Genomic DNA, 19,663 nt, shown 5'->3' on the forward strand with positions numbered 1-19,663 from the left:
TAACAACAGAAAATTCATTAAATTCCCTAATGTATCTGGCATAATTTTCTCTTTCCCCCATCCTACCCACGAGGGCCTGAATGGCACATTGGCAAAGACCTCAGCAGCAGGTAGGACCAACTCTATCCAAAGCCCTCACAGGGCAAGTCAGAGAGAAGGAGAAGAATCAATTCCATGAATCTTCAAGCCACAAAACCCAAACCATAGAACAGAGATTCCTGCAACAAGAAATACAGCCACAGCACAAGTGTGATGGCAACTACCTTATTCCTACAGCCTGACCAGCAGGAAGTACATTCAGGTCAGGTTTCAAATAAGTTCTCTTTCTGTCATGATTAAAAAATTTTCTCGGTCAGATGAAAGCAGCACAATTGAAATCTCCTGTAACTATTCAAATACAGGCACACAGACCAGCAGCAAAGCCAGCAAGTTCTCCTTTCCAGCCTCTGAGCTGAGCTTTAGTAAGTTTTGGTAAGACCAGCTACATGCTATCTTCCACATCCAACAAAACCGTGAGCCTCGGTTTCTGTAGGAATGTAAACAGTTCAGTGGGTTTTTCAGGGGTTTGGGTGTTTTGATATTAGAGGGGTTTGCTCCAGCTGGAGGGGAGAAGGGCAGGGCTATTCACACTTGATTTGAAGCCTCTGCATTTCTTACCTCTGTAGCTATTTGTGGCTATTTGTTATTTTCTATACTGCATCCAGGTTTGGTAGAAAGGAATCATGAAGACTGATAACTCAGCATTTTGTGAATCGTAAAACTTCCATAAAGCCCAAGTGTGTGTGCGGGGAAGACCAAGGAAACCAAACACAAAATCCCACTAGCTAATGCTTAAGTAACAAATGCCACCAAGTGCCCATTTCCTGAACAACTCTTTTCAGCTAACTAAAATGAAATGTTCTTTACAATTGTAATCCTTGGGAAACAGACCCACCAAAGTTCTGATTTGCTGCAATTTATTCCCTGGCAGAATCATTATCAGCTGGCTAGATTACAGCCTACAGTAGATACTGCCTAAATACTGAAAAATAATTCCAAGTTAGTGATGAACTTCTAGTGCTTCAAAAATTACCCAAAGAAGTGCTTGCAGTAAGTGGTAGACACCATAGAAATTTTGGTCAATCACACGATTTTAGTTTGCTGGTGTTATTTCTGTTACTGTTTTATCAAGGCTCAAGTTCACAGTTGTTTGAACAAGGGAAAAAGAGTTACCTGCTTTAAGTTTTGTGATGTTTTATTTTACAAATTTCTGCATAACTGTATGTGTGGTATCTATTCCGTAATTTTGAAGCTCTGTAGGTTTTTTTCTGGTAAGACAACTGGAAGAGAGTAGGGTAAGTGAAGACTTAAAGTTTGTAAAATATATTAATGTTAAGATACCAAATAACACGTTAAGAGTGTAAGTATTTTAAAACCTCTTTATCTTTTATCTTCCTTTGTTTTACATTTGGCCAGAGATCTCTGATGTCAGGCTTGAAACCTGAATCCACACAGGAAGTCTGTCAAGAAGCACTAAATTTCTGCAAGATTCAGCTACACTTCACAGCACGTAAAGCATCAAAGCAACCAGAGCAGTGTTACATCTTCTACTCCCCAACAGCAGGAATGAAGTGACAGAGGTAAATATATACTTGAAAGAAAATTATTTTAAAGAAGGACAAAGCACAAAAGCTGCAGTTCTAAGTTGGGTAAAGTACCTCTGGCTTGTGCTTATTTTAATCAGAAAAGGACAAGAAAGTTTAAAAGATCTTCCTACAATTATTTAATGTGCGTTTTTAATTTATTTATAAATTAAATACAAAAATAAGGTACCAATATTTTGTTGAATCTTGCAATTAAAGTAAGGTAGCTATCTCCAATTTCAAGAAGTACAACCATACCAGAGGTAGCTCATTCAGTTACTTTCCACCTTCTCTTTTCAAATTATTAAATTTTATGAGGTTTTTTCTGCTTTTTGGAGCAGCAGAAGTGCTGGCTTCTTAAATGCTATTTCACTAATAAAACAATGAATCAAGACAAAATACTGTGTCCCTCTTGCTTTTTCAAGAGCAGTTGCATTTTATTTGCCGAGGATAGGGAAACATCTTCAGGATCATCTAAAATTCATGGCTGATCACTAGTTTTAAAATAATTTTCCTTTTCTTTTCTGCTTTTTTGATTTTAAACTATAGGTAACACATCTGACTCAATGTCTGTTGTTTCAAGATGCTCCTTAGTAAATAGACGTGTACAGTTTGCTCCTATATGTGCTTCATTTCCAGATTTTCTCCTCTTTATCCCACTCCCCCAGGCTTCAGAGTACCCATCTCCATGGCAACACTCGATAAGGTTGGTGGGTGGTGTTATCACAGCAGGCTTCCCCACAGAAGGTCTCAGCCATATGGATTATTTATGAACTTGCATGACAACACCAGCCCCACTGAAATACTTCTTGAGCAAGTTTTTGTTGAAAGCTGGTGATTCAAAACAGAGCATCCTCACTGCAGCAGAGAGTGGAGCAAAAGCACCATCAAGGTGGTCCCTGATTCCTCCTCAGAGCTGCCTTGCCTCTGCTGGAAAGCTCCTCTTGCCTCAGATGAGCACCTGATGACATGTGCCATAAATCATAAGTGCTGTATGTAAGTCAGTCAGAAACTGGGAAGTTGTGCTTCTGACAACAATAACAACCTTGACTAAATGGTTGCTCCAACTGGTGCTGTCACCAGGAGTTGTTGTTGCAGATACCACAGTGGCTTGGTGTCTCTGAGTGAGTCCCTGAACTAAACTAAAGCAGTTTGGCTTTGATACTGGAGTCTCTTCACCAGATACTTTTCCTAAAACTTCAGTATATTTTTTAGCAAATTTTGCATTTATACTGTATGCATTGAAACAACACAGACAATTTCTTGTAAAGAATTGCTGTAATAGCAGCCTAGTTCTTTATAATCAAAGAGTGCACATCTCAGCAAAAGATACAGGGCCATAAGGGCCTGTTGTATGGAAGCTCTTCATCCAATAATTTTAATAAATTTATCAAGTTGCATCTTGGAGTGAGACAGATTTTCTCTAGGAAGGAAGAGGGAAAATGCTTTAATTCTCAAATAGACATGTTTGTGGCTTTTGACATAGTCAACACTCAAGATTTAATAGTTGTGATTTATCTATCTTCCCAGCTATCTGTACATTTATAATGTATACATATGAACCTTAACTGGTCACAGTTGGCTTTCCTTATGATCAATAAGAAGTAGGAAATATTGAGGCACAATTTATCAGACCCATTATTAAAATCTGCTAAAAGATTATGTGAACTGTACCCTAAGCAACATAAACACCAGGAAGAATTCACATGGTAGTTCAGCCAGGTTTTTGGAGAGGAGTAGTTCAGATGCAGAGTTTCAGATCAGCCAGTCAAGATGTTACCAGTTTTACCCCACTCTTCCTTCTTCATCACATGCAATCCATCCCTAATTAGGGTAAAATGCTCCAGATTTGATGAGCTGAAGCATTTACAAGGCTGAAGGTGATTAATTTTAAGAAAACTTAGTGCATTTATGATAATCAATTGGAGGAGGCAGTAAAAAACAATGTCTGGTCTTCAGACAGAGGGGAAATTTCAAAGATGAGAACTCAGAGAAAAAGGAAGCCAAAATCACAAAATGTAATAACCACATTAAAAATATTACCTTGACAGAAGCTTTGTCACTTGTCTTCCTTGGATACAAATTTTTAGATGCAGACTGGGAGAGAATTCTGAGATATTTAAGGTATTGCTGAAGAGACTTGGCCAAGTTCACATCATTTTCTACATCATAATTTCTTTCATTATCTTCATTCTGTCCCAAAGTCCTGCACAGCAAAAGGAAGTAAAAGAAGGTTACCAGCCTGTCCAATGGACAAAGTGGCCAACTAAAAAGGTACTGCAAGCTGCTGTCGTTCAATACATAACAAAAAGTCACTCAAAAGCTTAGCAACCACAAAACTATAGAAAAGTCAATGTTTCAGCAAAAACAGTCAAAAAGTCTTGCAATATTAACAATTTATTTCATGAATCAAAGTTAACGATTCTAAAGTAAATCAAGTAAAATGCCACATCAAGGCAAAGCCATATTCAAAAGAAAAGAAAATGCTTGTAAAAAGAAAATGCACATGATTAAATTGCACCCCAAAGAAATATGAGATTGTTCTAAGATTTAAAAAACTTGCTGGATCATGATGATATTCAATATCCATTTGGCCCTGCACCAATGTAAAGAATAGAAGAAAGACTACTGGATATGCAGAAATAATGGAGCAAGTAAACTCCAATGAAAGGCTTGAAAAGGGAATAATGAGATGGAACAAGTATCTCTTCTGATCTTCTCATGTGCCTGGGATTCACAGAATAGTGGTGTTTCCTGAGTGGTTTAGACAGATTTTGGTGACATTTGCAAAGAAAAGCTAGAAATGTGATTAAACGATGGCAGTGTGGAGGTGTTTATATGGGATTCAGAGTGCTGTGTGCAATGAATCTGAATTATTACCAGCTGTCCTCATCCATCTCAACAGCACGTAAATGGTGATGATAATTTAAATGTCAGCATCGGTAACTATTTCATTCCTTGTGCAAGAAAGCAGAGAGAAAGTTCCCAGCCCTCTTCCTTCCCTGTGAGTGAAGCTGTTTGAGGGAAATCACCTTTTGGTGTCACCATTTCCTACTCACATGCCCACACACTTCTCCACTGAAGAATTCCAGGTGGAAGAGCTTTACAGCTCAGTGAATGAATTTGACTTTCAACATTTCTGTGCCACTGTAAATAAAATTTTATTCTACCAGCCCACATCCTGGCGTGAATGTAGAGGCACAGCCTGAGAGAGCACCATTATATCATTTTCCAAAGCTGGGGTTTAATTATATTACTTTAATCAAAAATTAAGAGACTTCCTTCCATGCTCACAGTTGTAGCAAACGTGTGTCCCTACTAATTCAGTACTAATAGATGTAATTAATAAACTAATTTACTGTGGTGGCATTGCAACCAACAGTGCTCTCAGGTTTGCTCACTTTGAAACACCAGAAAAATCCTCCATTTCTCCCCAGTGTCTAACAGCAGGTTCCCATCAGGGACACAAACTGTAGGAAAAAGAAGGGTTACTGCAGAGAGAACTATAGCAAACCTGATATCATTTACCATCAGTCTTGCTTCCTACCCATGCTGTTTGTGTTTTTCTCTTATTCCAAACCTCTAAAATCTGCCTTCTGATGGAATGTGGGCATGCAGGTAACATTATCCACCTTCTTTTCAGCTTAAAGCCAGACCAAAACTATTCTGCAGTTTTAGGGAAACCTGGGTGCTGTGCTTTCTGCTCCAATAGAGATGAACTAATCCAAACAGGCTTTCTTCATAGGAAGGATCGCAGTTGCCAACACTCATCTTTCATTCATTGATTAATTCCAACACCAATCTTCTGCTTTCTTCACTAATTTTTAAAGGAAGGGAAAACAAAAAATAAACAGACCAAATTCTGCCCCAAGGATTTCCACTAGAGCTAACAGGAACTGGATGTACAAAGGACAGTATTTAGGTTGGCTTTTCAAACCATTATTTTCAATACATAGTCAGCATCACTGGTGGTGGAAGTAAAATCTGGGATCCAAGATTTCTCATTTTTCATATGGAGACAATAATTGCAGTCATATTTACATTCCACATGAAATGTAATATTTTATGCTATAAACATTTAAACAATTAAAACGAAAAGGCTACAAAGGTTTAGGTTTCATTTGATGACAGCTTTAATAAGATACTATGAATATATCTGAAAGATTTTAAAAAGTTTTTGTAGCTCACCACTATATCACCTCGTTAACTCAGGAATGAAAATGACCAATTACTGCAACTAAATTAAAATATTTCTTTTAAATATGACAAAGTCATACTGATAAATGGATGAAAGACAAATATATAAAAGAGCTTGGTGAGTAGGAGAAATGACTGTCAAATGAGTTCTTTTTGTGCACTTATTTGGAAGTTTTAATTTGTTCTGAGAAATGACTTTGCATACAATGAACTTAAGAGTATAAAGACAATACCACATATAATTATTTATCTACAGAAATAATTATGTATTTCCTACAAAATCTAGTATTTCAGAAGCTTTTCTGTGGATTTATCTAAACCACTGCATCTCTGCTATTTCTGGAATGTTCCCAATTAATAGCTACCACAAATTTTAGAATAAATATCTCCCTTTTAAATGCTGAGAGTATCTTATTACTGAATTAATGATGGTTTTATTATAGAAATAATACTATACCCCATTTCATACATTGAAGTTTGCTGGAAACGTTTGTGGTGTTGCCTAATTGCACCAATGAACACAACTGACATTTATTTCCTTTGTGCAGAATGGACTTTTTTCCTTTATCTTGAGTCCTCTTTCAAGAGAGGGTTTTTTGAAATTTAATAAGGACCCAGGAAATACCACGTACACTCCAGTTAGCCAAAAAAGAAAGAACTTTCATCTTGAAATCAAACTCCCAGTTTCAGCATTTTTTTTTTTGAGATGAAATCCATGTCTTCTGTTTCATCAGATTTCTTATGCACTAATTTAGCCTAAGTCAATTTACCTTTCAAGTGTCTGAGTCTATTTTCCTGCTCTCACCAGCTCTGTGGGGATTAATGACTCATTAGTATGACTTCATATTGTCTTATTACACACGTTACCCTTAATAAAAGGTATTTCTGACATAATGTTTCTTTGATAATTAGATACCTACTCTAAGTTGCTTTTTAAATTATTTAATTATTATCTGATAAGATTTTAGCAAGCACACTGAGCACACTGAACATATAACACACTTGATCAGAATCTACAAGACACCAGATTTCCTACTGTTCTCTGACCTACAAAACACATTGCAAATGGACAACCAAAAAAATCAATTAATGCTTTAAACTGTTGGCACATAAGATAATGCTTTCAGAAGCACAGCTTGGTGACTGCAGAAAATCTATCCACAATAGGAACTGCTTTACGTGAACACATTTGAAATTCTGATGTTCCTGAAGTATCAATATATAAAATGTTGCAGTTTTTTTCTAACACATAGTAATAGTTAAAAATGTGAAACATCTCAAACTTGTTAAAAACAAGAATTCCTAAAATTGAGCATTTGTTTTCAATCTAAATCTTACATAATTTCTTATGTCTTCTTATATTTTTTATATTTATATAACTACAAATCTGGAACACTGCACAATATGACCTTGATCTGGTGGAAATTTTGCCTATTTTGTCTTACCCTCATGAATAAAAATTTTAGGTATTCCCTTTAAAAAAAACATCCCCAGAAGATATTGAAGATCATTTCTGATACCATCTACTGAGAGTAATCCATTCAATACTGACATTTTGTGTATCTAAGCAGTGAAAACATGTTTATGGATTCAAGCACATGTTCTTATCACCTTTATGGGAATTTTTAGATCACTATCTTCTTTAGAAGTTAAGTTTCTACCTTACTGCACTTCTGAAATGGTGCTGTGGTTTTAAAAATGCTTTTGAATCAGCAATCATGTGAAATACAGTCAAAGTCTCTGAATTAAATAAAAAAAATGAGGCAAGCACAGTTGAAGACACTGGCAAGTATCAATTACACAGCATTTTATTTCCAGAAAAAAACAATTTAGAAAATAAATTATTCTGCAGTATATGCAAACCACATACTGCAGTACATGAAGATCTGAATACTAACATTCAATATTTTGCCCATCAAGGCTCAAAGCTCAAATTTATCCCACTATGATGAAAGCGGTTTTAACAAAAAGCCCTTTCTTTTAATTTCACTACTTTTGAGAATGCATTTCTTAAAATCATGTAAGAGAAAGCAAAATTTGCCATTTTTAATTATTCCTAAAATATCATTCTGGGGTTTGTGTGGTTAGGTTGCACTTAAAAGCCTGTAGGACAGTACATACCAGGTAAAAGAGTCTCTTCATATGTGTCACTGTATATGAAGATGATGTATATGCAGGTTCTACAACCATATAACTCCACAGAATTACTGATGTGTCTCTTGCAACCAATTTCTGCAAAGTCAGCCCTCAATACCTTTCAAGCCATGTCCCAACATTATTTTCTGTCATGGGAACTTGCTGGAACCTCTCCTTGCTGAACAAATTTTGCAGCTACCACTAGGAATCTATGTACTTCAAATCAACTATAGGTATGTTTCAGAAGATTTTGACTTTGAAAATATAATTAGTCCCTCAGAATGTCATTCAATGCTTAGACCAGAATAAAATATCTCCTGTAGTTGAACTATTGTAAGTTTGTCTTTTTAAGCCAGTCATAGGGCTGGCTGAACTGACACTGACAGTGCATAAGCTGAATGAAAGGCCTGATGTTTTGAATTCTGACACCATAATTAACAATAGAAAGTATATTTCCTTAACTTGATGATAAACAGAAGAACAAGGTTCAGGGTTTCAATTTATTCTGTCACCTGAACACTGGTGGACACCTTTATCATATAGATAGTAGCTTTTGTGATTTTTTTTTTTTTTAATTCTGCTTCTGGGCCAACCTCTTTCTGACCATTGGCAAATCTTTCCAAAACCCAAGCAAAAACACTGCAGAAGACTCACCTTCCTGTGTCAGATCTTTCAGATGCAAATACATCAGGGCGTCTGCTGTGGATTTTGTGAATGGTTGAGAGTTCCTGACCAATAACATGCTGTGTGTAATCGTCTCGCCAGGTGAAACCTGATAAATAATCAAACAAACAAACAAAAACAGAATTAAAAAGATTCACTATTTGATAACTTGGAAGTTTGGCAAAAATGTATCCAAATTACACAACATTAAGAAAAAAAAAAAAAAGAAGGTTCACTCAGTTGGAACCTGAGTGAACTAGAGATTCTTCTGTATGAAATTCTGTTAATGAAATTTTGCTAATGAAACCTCCTTGCAATGGAAGGCAGGTAGTAAATCACACAAAGACATTTTGGAATCCTTTGGTCTTAGCAGAATCTTAGCTAGTTGAAAACCAGTTCTAATAGATAAAAAAGGGTTATTTTGGACAGCTATGGAAATTATCCCACTAGCTGGAGTCTGTGGAAAGGTTGCTTCATTTCCTCCCCATTCCCAGCACACTGCCCTCTCTCTGTTTTCCCCATGAAACATTATTTAGAACACTGAGGAGCTAGAACTGCAACTAAAACACACATGGAGGTCAATTTAAGTTAAATTTAAATGTTGTGACAAACTTTTCAACAAAGGGGGAGCACAACTATGTAGGCAAATTACAGTGATTACTTGTTGAGCACGTGCACTTCCAATCTCATGGTAATTATACTTGACATAATGACATAATCCCAAACATAAATGTTACCTGATTTGTAGATTTTTACATGTTACAATAACACTTCAGATCATAGAATTTGCCAATGCAATTATCTGTATATATCTAATAACTGAATATCACACAGCTGAAGAGAATCTCTGCTGCTCTGCCCTGTGCAGCCAAACACCACAAATCTCTCAATGAATATTGGTACAAGTTCCAGATATGGTTATCTTGATAGTACCTTCCTGTAAAAAACACCTAAAGAAAAATCCTCTCTAGCACCAGATGCAGGCAGTTGGACATGGTTGGTAGAACCAGAAAGGGAAGTTGCTAGAACTTGGAAAGAGGATTTCTGGTTCAGTCCCTATTTTATGTAAAATTATAAACTTCATCATCTGGAATCAACATGAGATTTTTTGGTGTAGGCAGACCTTTAGGGTAAAGATAAAGCATCCTCAGCCTCAGAGGAACTCTGCCCCTTCACTACCTGGATGGGTGCTTTATCCATGGCTCTTCAGATTTTTCCACTGTATTGAAGAGGAATTATTTCTCTGTTTACTAAATTCTAGAATTAAAAAAAGAAGCCTAAATAGGACATTTCTCTGATCTGCCAAAGGAGAGAATTCTGAGCATGCAGAAGTAAAAATTACATTAATATTTATCAAATTTTCATCCTGGAGAGGAGACAAATAAATTCAATATACATTTAGGCAGGGCTGGGAAGCACAAAAGCTATGCTGTGGTCTTGATTTAGACAAGATTTGGGGAAGCGGGGTGGGGGGGGGGAAGAAAGACTCCATTTGGGCAAGATTTAGGTGGACTGCATCCCAATTTTTTTTTTCAATAGTTAAAATAATAATAATAAAAAATCTGAACCAATATAAGTATGCATGAAGGCTTTAACAAACAAAAAAACTCTCTAATATTCCACTTGTGATCCTTCCTTCTTCCTTAAACAAAAATGTTACTCAAGTTTATAGAAGAAACACTTCACCTGAAGCCATATTAGATGTTAATGGCTACAGTAAATGACTCCAGACACTTGGGAGGGGAAATAATATCTGTCTCTATGTAATCTGGTTTTATTTCTGATTCATCCTTTTCAAATGCAAATATCACCTTTTCAAAGATGCCATGTAAGAAGATGGATTCAAATAGTTTCAAAAATCTAAATCTAAGGCTGCTCAGAGCATGTTTTTATGTGAACACACGAAAGTGAGTCACCACGCACCTATGATCACTTTGAAGTAGTGTAATTAAAATTATTTTTAAAACAGAGTTGAGATATATTCCATACCTATTTATTTTTATATATATGTATGTATATATGTTCAACTTTACTTCTCTGTTGTTTAGCACTACAAATTTCTGTTTGTTTTATAATCTCATGAAGAAGAAAATAACTAAGATAACTTTCAATTTTAGGCGAATGTGCAAGGTAAAAAGTTCATCTAAAATACGTATATAGTAAAATCATTAGCATAACCTTAAAACTACTAACTTATGAACTATGAGTCCAAAATTAATACAGTTTCATTCTCTACCTCTAGGCCAATACCAACCCTATTAAAGTCTAAAGAATACACAATAAATAACATAAACTTTGAAGAAAAATACATTGGAAAATTCTGAAGAGCTCTTTTCAAATTAAAGCAAGAAGAGTTTATCCATGGTACCTGCATACAGATGAGAAATTGATCTCTTTGAGTCCTGAGTAATACAGACTTTTGTGCCTACAAACCCCAATGTTTTCTCTAAAAGAGCATATGGAACCATTGTGATGCCTGTTCTCACTGGTTGAGATTGTCTGTTACCTTCAGTGTGGTTTTTTCTCCTGCCTCACTATTTTAACATCTTTTCCTAATGCATTTCAAACCAGTAAAGATGCACTATCATCCTTAATGCTGTAAAAAATGTAACTGTGGCACTAAAAAAGAGTAAACAGATGAAAGAAAAACAGACTACTTGTTACAAAGCTAGAAAGAACTAGATTTAAGGGAATATACCTTCTCAGCTGTTTCTCTAGCACTCCTAACTCACTTCAGTTTTAGAACAAGAGAAGGATGAAAACCACAAATTTTAACTAATTCAAAAATTCCCTTGTCAGTAATTTAATATTGCTGTCTCTTATGCAACGATCTCAGGAGCTGCAGCTTGCCTAAAGTTAACCTCATGCCAATCATTTTCCAGCATTGTTTCAGTTTCAAAAAAATATCTCCCACACACTGAGCTGAATAAAACAGCACATTCAAGAGCCATAATGCCTCACTGACAGCTGCAATCAAAATGAAGGTTGAGAAGGCGCATATGACGCCGTATCGCGATTTCCTGTTCCCTTTGTCCGTGCCGTCACACCTCGCACCAGCCCCGGCCTCGCCACCCAATTATTATGATTTATGTCCAGTGGCTGAGCAGGATCACAGCTCTTGTGCATGCATTACTTCCATGTCACTGACGGGGAGCGGCGCCCAGGCTCTGATTAACCGTGCCCCCCGCGGCTGCAAGGCCCAGGCCCTGCTCTCCCAGCCCGAATTCCCACAGAGGGACAATGTCAAGGGAAGAGAAGGAGCCTGGCGGACACTAAAATGACGCAAACACCGTGACAACAGCAGCAGCAGACACAAAACTGCTCTCAAGTTGAAGGTTATTGATAGTACTGAGACCCCACAAAAAACAGCCATTGGTACAAGTTTTCCCTACAGAAGTATGTTGTTTAATTAGAGTATTCAGTGTTTAGAAGTACAATGTTTAATTTTTTTTCTTAAATTTAATTGGAACTCCATAACCAAAATGTATGTGAAAAGGGAATGCCAGTATAAAGACAGTGAAGACAAGAAATGAATACCTTTATCAAACCCAACTGGAAGGTCAAATCTAATGGAGGTCATCTGGATATGACACAGTCTTTCATATCATAAAGTGTCTCCCCATGTCTTTCATTTCCACATCACAGTTTATTATTATTATTATTCTTACCCACAACCACAAAATTAATAAAATTGCTTATGTCTCCATTATATTCAATACTTAGCAATGGCTATGTCGACAGAGAGTACTCTTCTAAGAATTATTAGTTGAAATCAAATCAAAAGCAAGCAGTTTAAATAGTAAAGAAGGCAGTTTCTCATTCACAGTGGTAAAGATGTTAGCTTCTGTCTACAAAATTAAAATAAAAATGATTTTCAAATTCAACATAAAATGTCACAACTTACTTATTGCCTTTGCTGCTGTAGCAATTACAGAGAATTACTGAAAAATACTCAAAATTCAAATATGTATTTCTTTCCAGCTGATCAATTTTTCTTAGCAATTGCATTCTTTTGTGTGGTTTTGACTCTGTTTTCCGTCTTAGAAAAACTTGATGTCTCTCCAAATATACCTGACCACATCTTTAATTCATGCAAATTATAACAGCGGCTTTTGAAAACATTTATCTGCTACTTCTCTGTCTAAACTTATTCTAGTTCAGACTTACTCATAGAAATTAATTTCCCTCCCTCCGAAGGCCTAAGCAAGAAAAACAGTTGGAGGAATTCTGGTGTGAATCAGAAGAGCTCAGTATAAGTCCTTTTAAGAAACAACAGTTCTCACTGCCCAGAGATCTGGCTGTGTAAATCTTCCTGCTGTTGTTCCTGACCCTTTTCCTGACCAGCATGGCTGAGGCTGAAGAGGGCTCTACAAACAAGTCCAGCAGAACCTTTGTCTGACTCTTCCAACTCTTGTGCCAATCAAAGTCTAAATTACTAGTTTTGCATCAATTATTAAACTTATATTCATTAAATTTATTTTTACATACCAAAGTAAAAAATTATTTTTACATGCCAAATTCATTGAAAATGACAGGAGATTATTCTAAATTTTCAGAAACCTATATACTAAAACTTGATCCTTCTTTGTCAGGAAAATCACCTTTGTAAAGCCCCAAAACCCTCAGAATTATTCAGAATTAAAGTCAGGATGGGTACTGTTTTTGAGTGGTCTCAGTATTTTTTTCTGCAGTTTTTGGTAATGTTAGGTATTTTGTCCAGATATGGTAGATTAAAAATATTTTTTTTTTTCTCTGACTATCTTCAACTGCTACTTCATTTCAGCCAGGAAAGTCTCAGCTGTAGAGCTCAGAGACTTTCATCCCCCATGCCATGTGTTTCAAATTGTTAATGCCTACTTTAGCTGTCAGAACGTCTGCAGAATTGGGAATGATTTGCTTTCTTCCCTATTTTCACAACAGACAGGTCAATGTAACGTATAGACATGCCTTTCTGCAAACTGCCTTCCCACATTCTCCAGAGGAGCCGCACTTGTTCTCATTCCAGACCTCCCTTTTCAGAGCTCAAGGACGTACCCAATAATGTTCATGTATTTCAGCTCTGGCTAAGTCAAAATTGCAGCTTTAATGCTGAGGTTGCTGTGTACAACAAAATTCAGTCTTTCAACTGCTATTTCTGTATTTCCTACCTAAGACTGCAGCCGAAAGATAAAATCCTGGTGTTTTCTCTTAAAATGAAACTTAATCCAAAAGCAATTTTGCAATACAACTTGAAATGACAAGTTAATGGCAAAAATAGAGACAGAGAAGTTAAACCCAGCTCTTAAACCACAACCTTTTAATTTCCCCATTTCTTTGTATTGGAATATTCATTTTTAGCGAAAATTTTGACTAAGACCTTTTCTATAAAATTTGAAGCAAGTCTGCCAAAACACACTGTATTACCCTTCCAGAAGAACTTTAATTGGATTTTTTTTCTCTGGTCTAACTTTGTGTTTGCCTTCCAGATGACAAGAAAATCTGATTCAGAATTTATTTGAAGAAATGACTGGGGGTTATAAGCAGTCATCACCACTCTTGTCCAGTCCATTTTAGCTGGTGGTCATCCTCTCCTGAAGGCCCTCTGGAGCTTTTTTCTTTCATTCCCTTTTTCACTGGTACCAGGTTTGCACTGATGACTTTGTTGCCTTCTTTTGGAGTTTCTAAGTGAGACTTTTCTAATATGGAAGAATTTCATTTGCTGCATGCAGCAGCAATTCACTCACAGGCAAAGAGCTTCTGTTTTATTGAACAGATGAAAGGGCTGCCTAAGGATTAAGGCTTCAATTTTTCATATATTGTTTTATTATACATAAAAGTGATAATCTCCATAGAATTAAATTACAACCATGATCTGCTTACAGTCCTGATTTTAATTTACTCTAAGTAACTATCCCAGAAGGTAGAGGGAAGGCTTTTCTCTTCAGTTTTTGAAATTTTTCTATTATTTGAAAAAGCCAAATGAGTGCTTCATTTGCCAAGGAGATTATAAAATACTCTCACAGGACTCAGTATGTAATGTTTCCTTACCTTTCTTTCAGCTCTTGCAGAGAGCTACAAATAATTGGGTTTCTACAAGAGAAAGTTTCTAAGTGCTACATAAGACTTTTCTGCCACCGGATCTGATAGTAATAAAAGAATAATATGATAATGCAAAATATATCTGCAGACTTCCACACAGAGCAGGTTACTTTCCAAAGACTACAGCAGAATGGATACAAGATTCCCAAATCCTTGAGATGAATCCCATGCTATTCACCATGTCATATAAACCTTCCCACAAACTGTTCACCCTCAACCCAAACGCATATCACTCTATTCACGAAAATGCTTTTAAGGAAGGGGGGTTGTCTTGCATCGTTACAACTTTATATTGATGTTCAGCTTTAATTTAACTCATGGCCAATCCCACCTTTAACTTGAATATCTTTCTGCCCTGTCTAGGCTGTGACATATTTATTAAAAAAACAATCAATTCTAACCCATGGTGAGTAAAGGTGCACCTCCTAGTCCTCCATTTCCTTCTGTCCCTGGACTGTGCACAGACATTTCCTCTGTGCTGTCAGCCCAAGGAGTTTTCATGAGCATGAGGAAATATTCACATGCACTCTAAATAGTGACTCTAAAATAAAGATGAGCTACTTCGCTTGTTTCACCGAGCTTTGAACCCAAATGCAGTAGCTTGCAATCACACCAAAGATGCATGTAACTATTCCAAATTTAACCCAAAAAGCTCTGATGTTAGTTCCACATTGCAAAACAGCTCTTTAATACATTAATCCTCTGACATCTTCTTTTAGAATAAGTGATGATCTTTTTTCCTGTCAAATTTACTTTAATTCTTCTGTTCCTTTCTCTTTCCTTTTCTATCTTATTATTCCTTTCCATGATATCTTACACCACTCTTCACTTTCATTCAAACTCAAAGTTTCTCTCAAACACAGGATCTCTGTAAGTGTGCAGAAATTGGTTGTAATGCTAGACTATAAAATTCTAAGAATGGAGATTTTGTCCAAATAGTAGTTATCAACACATTTTAAAAATCAGCAGGTTTTCCTTCTCATTTTATTTTATCCAATTCATTTCATGCTATCTCTAGGAAGACAGCCTTATTTCACAAAAAATATAGTTCCTGAGAAAGGACTTCTGACGTGTCTTCAATCTGGGAATTAAAACATCACCTGTAACAAGGTAGAATTGGTTGAAAATGTGGCAATTTAATGGCAATTAAATCAGTACAGAAAATTAAGTGGATACATTTTCGCAAATTCATCTCAGACCTACAGTTCTTTGTGTATTTTTAAAAGCTTACGAGCAGGACTGTTCTTTCAGCTCCACATAGTGGTTTTCACCCCCATTTTATGTAACTGTTGGACTCTCACTGACGTTTGTGAAAGATCAATTTTGGGCTGTCAGAGCAGAGCTCTCAGCTGCACGTGCAGAGCCGGTACCCAGGGGTGACACTCTGGGCTGGAAAGAGAGGGCTGCAGCTGCAAGGGCACCTCCACCTTTGGTTCTGAACAAAATTCCCTCTCACCAAAGTACAGCAATGCACCAGCAGCGTGGAGGGAGGGTTAAAATGAGCCACAGCAAAGGCTCTTCCAGGACACTCACAGTCTACCCCATCAGGAAATTGGATATTCCTGACACACTTGCCCTAGGAAGGGCCTTAGGTCTACTGCTCATCTCACTGTGTGCTGCATTACTACAAATACAAGTCAAAGTAGGTAAAAGGTAATTTGTTTATTCTAAAGGATTGGAAGAAACTCTACACAGTTTGTGCAGAACCATATCTTTCATTTTCCACTTTAAAGCCATTTCTCTGAGACTGTAAATTCCTCCTGGGAGAGGACATATATTGCATGCATTTGCAGAGTCTCTTTCTACAGCAATAACAATAACAATAATTGTTATTGTTGCTATTATTATTAATAAAAGCCCAGCAGTTGCAGAAGAGAGGGTTCCCTTAGGAACCTTGTGAGGATCTTGGTGGCTGAAAGCTCAGAGTTTTCCAGGGAACTGCATTAGCTAAGTCAGTTTGCCTGCAGCAAAGATGAACAATCTGCAGGTCATGCTGTTCCCCCAAAATCTGATTAGAGCTCAGGTTTCATTTTTAATTCACCCCATGTAGAGAAAATACACACATGGAATTTGTGCAACCCTGAAAGGCATTTTCAGCTGCAGAAGTATTTGAATTATCGTCTTTTTTATTTTCTTGTGCACATACAATTTTTGGGTATTGACCCTCCAAGCAACTGCAATGGAGGGTGCAATTACTGTGCACTGAATGACAGATAAGTTTTTAATTAAAGCCTTTTTAGTCTTTACATCTCAGGGCTCTGATTTACAACTCAATTCCGATTAAAAAATTACTGTACCACTTTCATGAGGGAATCTCTGACTGACATGATTTCCAACATGGTGTTCATTTTCCCTCCCTTGTTTCATGCAGTTAATACCCCAGTAAGCTTTAATAACATTTTTAGACAATTCATATAGTGCTGATTCATGGATTCACACTGATTCTTTGTCAGCTGCACACACTATTGTTTCTTTACTGCTTTCCGGGGTTGAGCTCTCTGAACACTTAAAATATGATGAAGCTGTGACTCAGTTTTACCACAGTATACCACAATGCTACTAAAAAAGTTTTTTTTTAATCTCTAAATTAATTTTTGAAAAACACTGTCAATTAATTAAAATATTTGCACTGGAAGAGCTGGAACAAGTTCATTAGATATGAACTTAAAACCCCTAAAATCTGAGTCTTTATGAGAAAAATTTCTGTTGACATCTACTCGTAACACATCATTCAAAAAAACTTTATCAGTTTTTTGCTCTTAACTCTAAAGAGCAGCTAGGTTTAAATGTAATTTACTGGAAACTGGCCTTAACAAAATGCTTCCAAAAAAGAAACAATGACATAACACGGAAATAAAACATACAGAGGGGACATAAAATTCCTGTTTGTCCTGGGAGAAATTTTATCTTTGTGATTTCTATGCTCAGCTAAAATCCAACTATTCTGAAATAAAAGCTCCATTAATTTCATGCCACTAAGGTCTAACACTAATTGCACAGACCTGCTACTCCCATTGTGCTCACTGTGAACACAGAGAACTTTCTCTGGGCACAAACCAGGGTTTGAGGTGTAGCCTGGACATGCAGGCTGAGCCACAGAGAGGGAGCCCCAGGAAGGGCAACCAGAAGCACTCTTGCTTCTCTTGGATCTGCCCTTCCACTTGTAATGCGATACCAGCCCCATGGCTCATTTCTCTATCTGTATTACAGATAAAACACAATTTCAGGGGTTAAAGTTGCACTGCATTTCACGAGGCATTTGAAAATTGTAGAACTGGGCTAGCATAAACAAGGAGCAGTGGCAAAAGCAGAATTCACCAGGAGCTACTGCAGTGTGGCACGAACTAAGTGGCAGGTATTAGTTAGGATTTTTTCCTAACTTCAGTGTATTTTTACTATTTAAGGACTAGTAACTAATATCAAGGAATTTAATATATTTTCAAAAACACCATGTATCCTAGAAATTTGTTCATCAGCAGCTCTGAATGCTGTGAAAAGCAGTGAACCTGCTTTAAAGCAACACTGAAGTGAAGCAGCAATGATGTTAGAGCATTACAAAATCACTAGTGGTGCAGCTCTTATGTCTCACTGTTAGTATTGTTACAGATGTTAAGTCTTCTGATCAGTGGCTCCCAGCTTTAAGAAATAATGATATATTTCTAGATAATCGACTGCTACCTATTACCATACTTTTGATGTGGTGGAACAGTCATGTGCCTTATTTTCCACGTCCTCAGGGTATCCTGGTTAAATGTCACATGCATTTTTCTCCTATGTTAAGAAAACAAAACCTGCATATTAATTCTTTTTAAGGGAGGCATAAAACGCAGTAAAAAAGGAACATTGATTATTCTATTCATCTATAAACTACTTCATAGACATATAAATAATACTGGAAAATGTAATGTAGCTTTAATTAACAGCAGTGCTCCCCCCATGTTTTATCAGTCTTGATAGATGAAACCTGCAGCAATCAATCTGATTGCTCTGAGAGCAGTTTAAGCTAATTCACAACAAAAGACAAAGTTAAAAAGCCAGAATACTGCACCATTTTTTACAAGTAGTTTGTTATTTAAATTAAGATCTGTGTCACTGACCAGGTTTCTCAGCAGAGAAATTATAAACAACTCTCTCTGTAAATGTAACCAAGAGCTGAGGTGTCTAAGAGTTCTATATACTCCTCCATGTATCAGTTCCAAATATCAGAAAATGACAAAGAACTGCCCTCATCTGACTCCAAAGTGCTTGTGGTTCAGTTGTCCAAATATATAGCTCAGTAAAGCAATCTACCTACAAAATGTTTGCTATGTTGGCCCCAAAAGGCACAAATCTTTGAAAGGAAAGAGAAATGACTGAATTTCACACAGTTAGCAGTTTCAAACAGAAAAAAATACTTCATCTAGAGAAAAAATTAGTTTATTTTACACTTCAGGACTATTTGTTGAAAGGAGGAACTAGGATTAACTTGTTTTATTTACTATGACAAAAGAGAAACACTCTTTGCAGCATTGCAAATTCAATGATTTATTGCTAATTTGCTATTCCTACTCACCATTCATTTCTATGTCTATATATAAACAAACTGTATTTATAGATTTTTCTTTACATGCATTATATGAAATTAAAGAAAATATTTCCCTCTCTCAATTATTTCCCAGCCAAATGCCAAAGGTTCAAGCATATAAACTGAACATGTCTTTCTTGACAGCCGGGTAAGACTGAGCTTTTGTACTTTACATTTTATTTATCAGTGGGTCAGGTTTGGTTCATTTTGCTCTATGCAGTATCAAGCTATGCCATTAAATCTATGACATTTTTAGAAGCCAAATATATCCAATGTTGCTCAGAAAGATAATTTTTTATCAACCCATTTGCTTGAAAGTACACTAGAATTGGTCAAGATTTCCAAGATTACAGCAAAGATGTTCTTACTCAGATTGATGTCAGAGCAAAGACAATTAAGTCGT

The 19,663-nt window shown here is 36.5% G+C and overlaps 1 protein-coding gene across 1 annotated transcript in view; it reads right to left on the minus strand.

The window, feature by feature from the left end:
* PTPRN2 (protein tyrosine phosphatase receptor type N2) overlaps positions 1-19,663 on the minus strand; it is a 635,317-nt gene that overhangs the window by 404,192 nt on the left and 211,462 nt on the right. Inside the window, exons 4-5 of the mRNA XM_058833496.1 lie at positions 8,610-8,727; positions 3,666-3,828 (exon numbers count right to left, since the gene is read on the minus strand). Coding sequence (XP_058689479.1) covers positions 3,666-3,828; positions 8,610-8,727 — 281 coding nt within the window. The remainder of the gene's footprint in view (positions 1-3,665; positions 3,829-8,609; positions 8,728-19,663) is intronic.

The sequence above is a fragment of the Poecile atricapillus genome, chromosome 2, assembly GCF_030490865.1.
Source record: "Poecile atricapillus isolate bPoeAtr1 chromosome 2, bPoeAtr1.hap1, whole genome shotgun sequence".
In the NCBI taxonomy this organism is placed as follows: Eukaryota; Metazoa; Chordata; class Aves; order Passeriformes; family Paridae; genus Poecile; species Poecile atricapillus.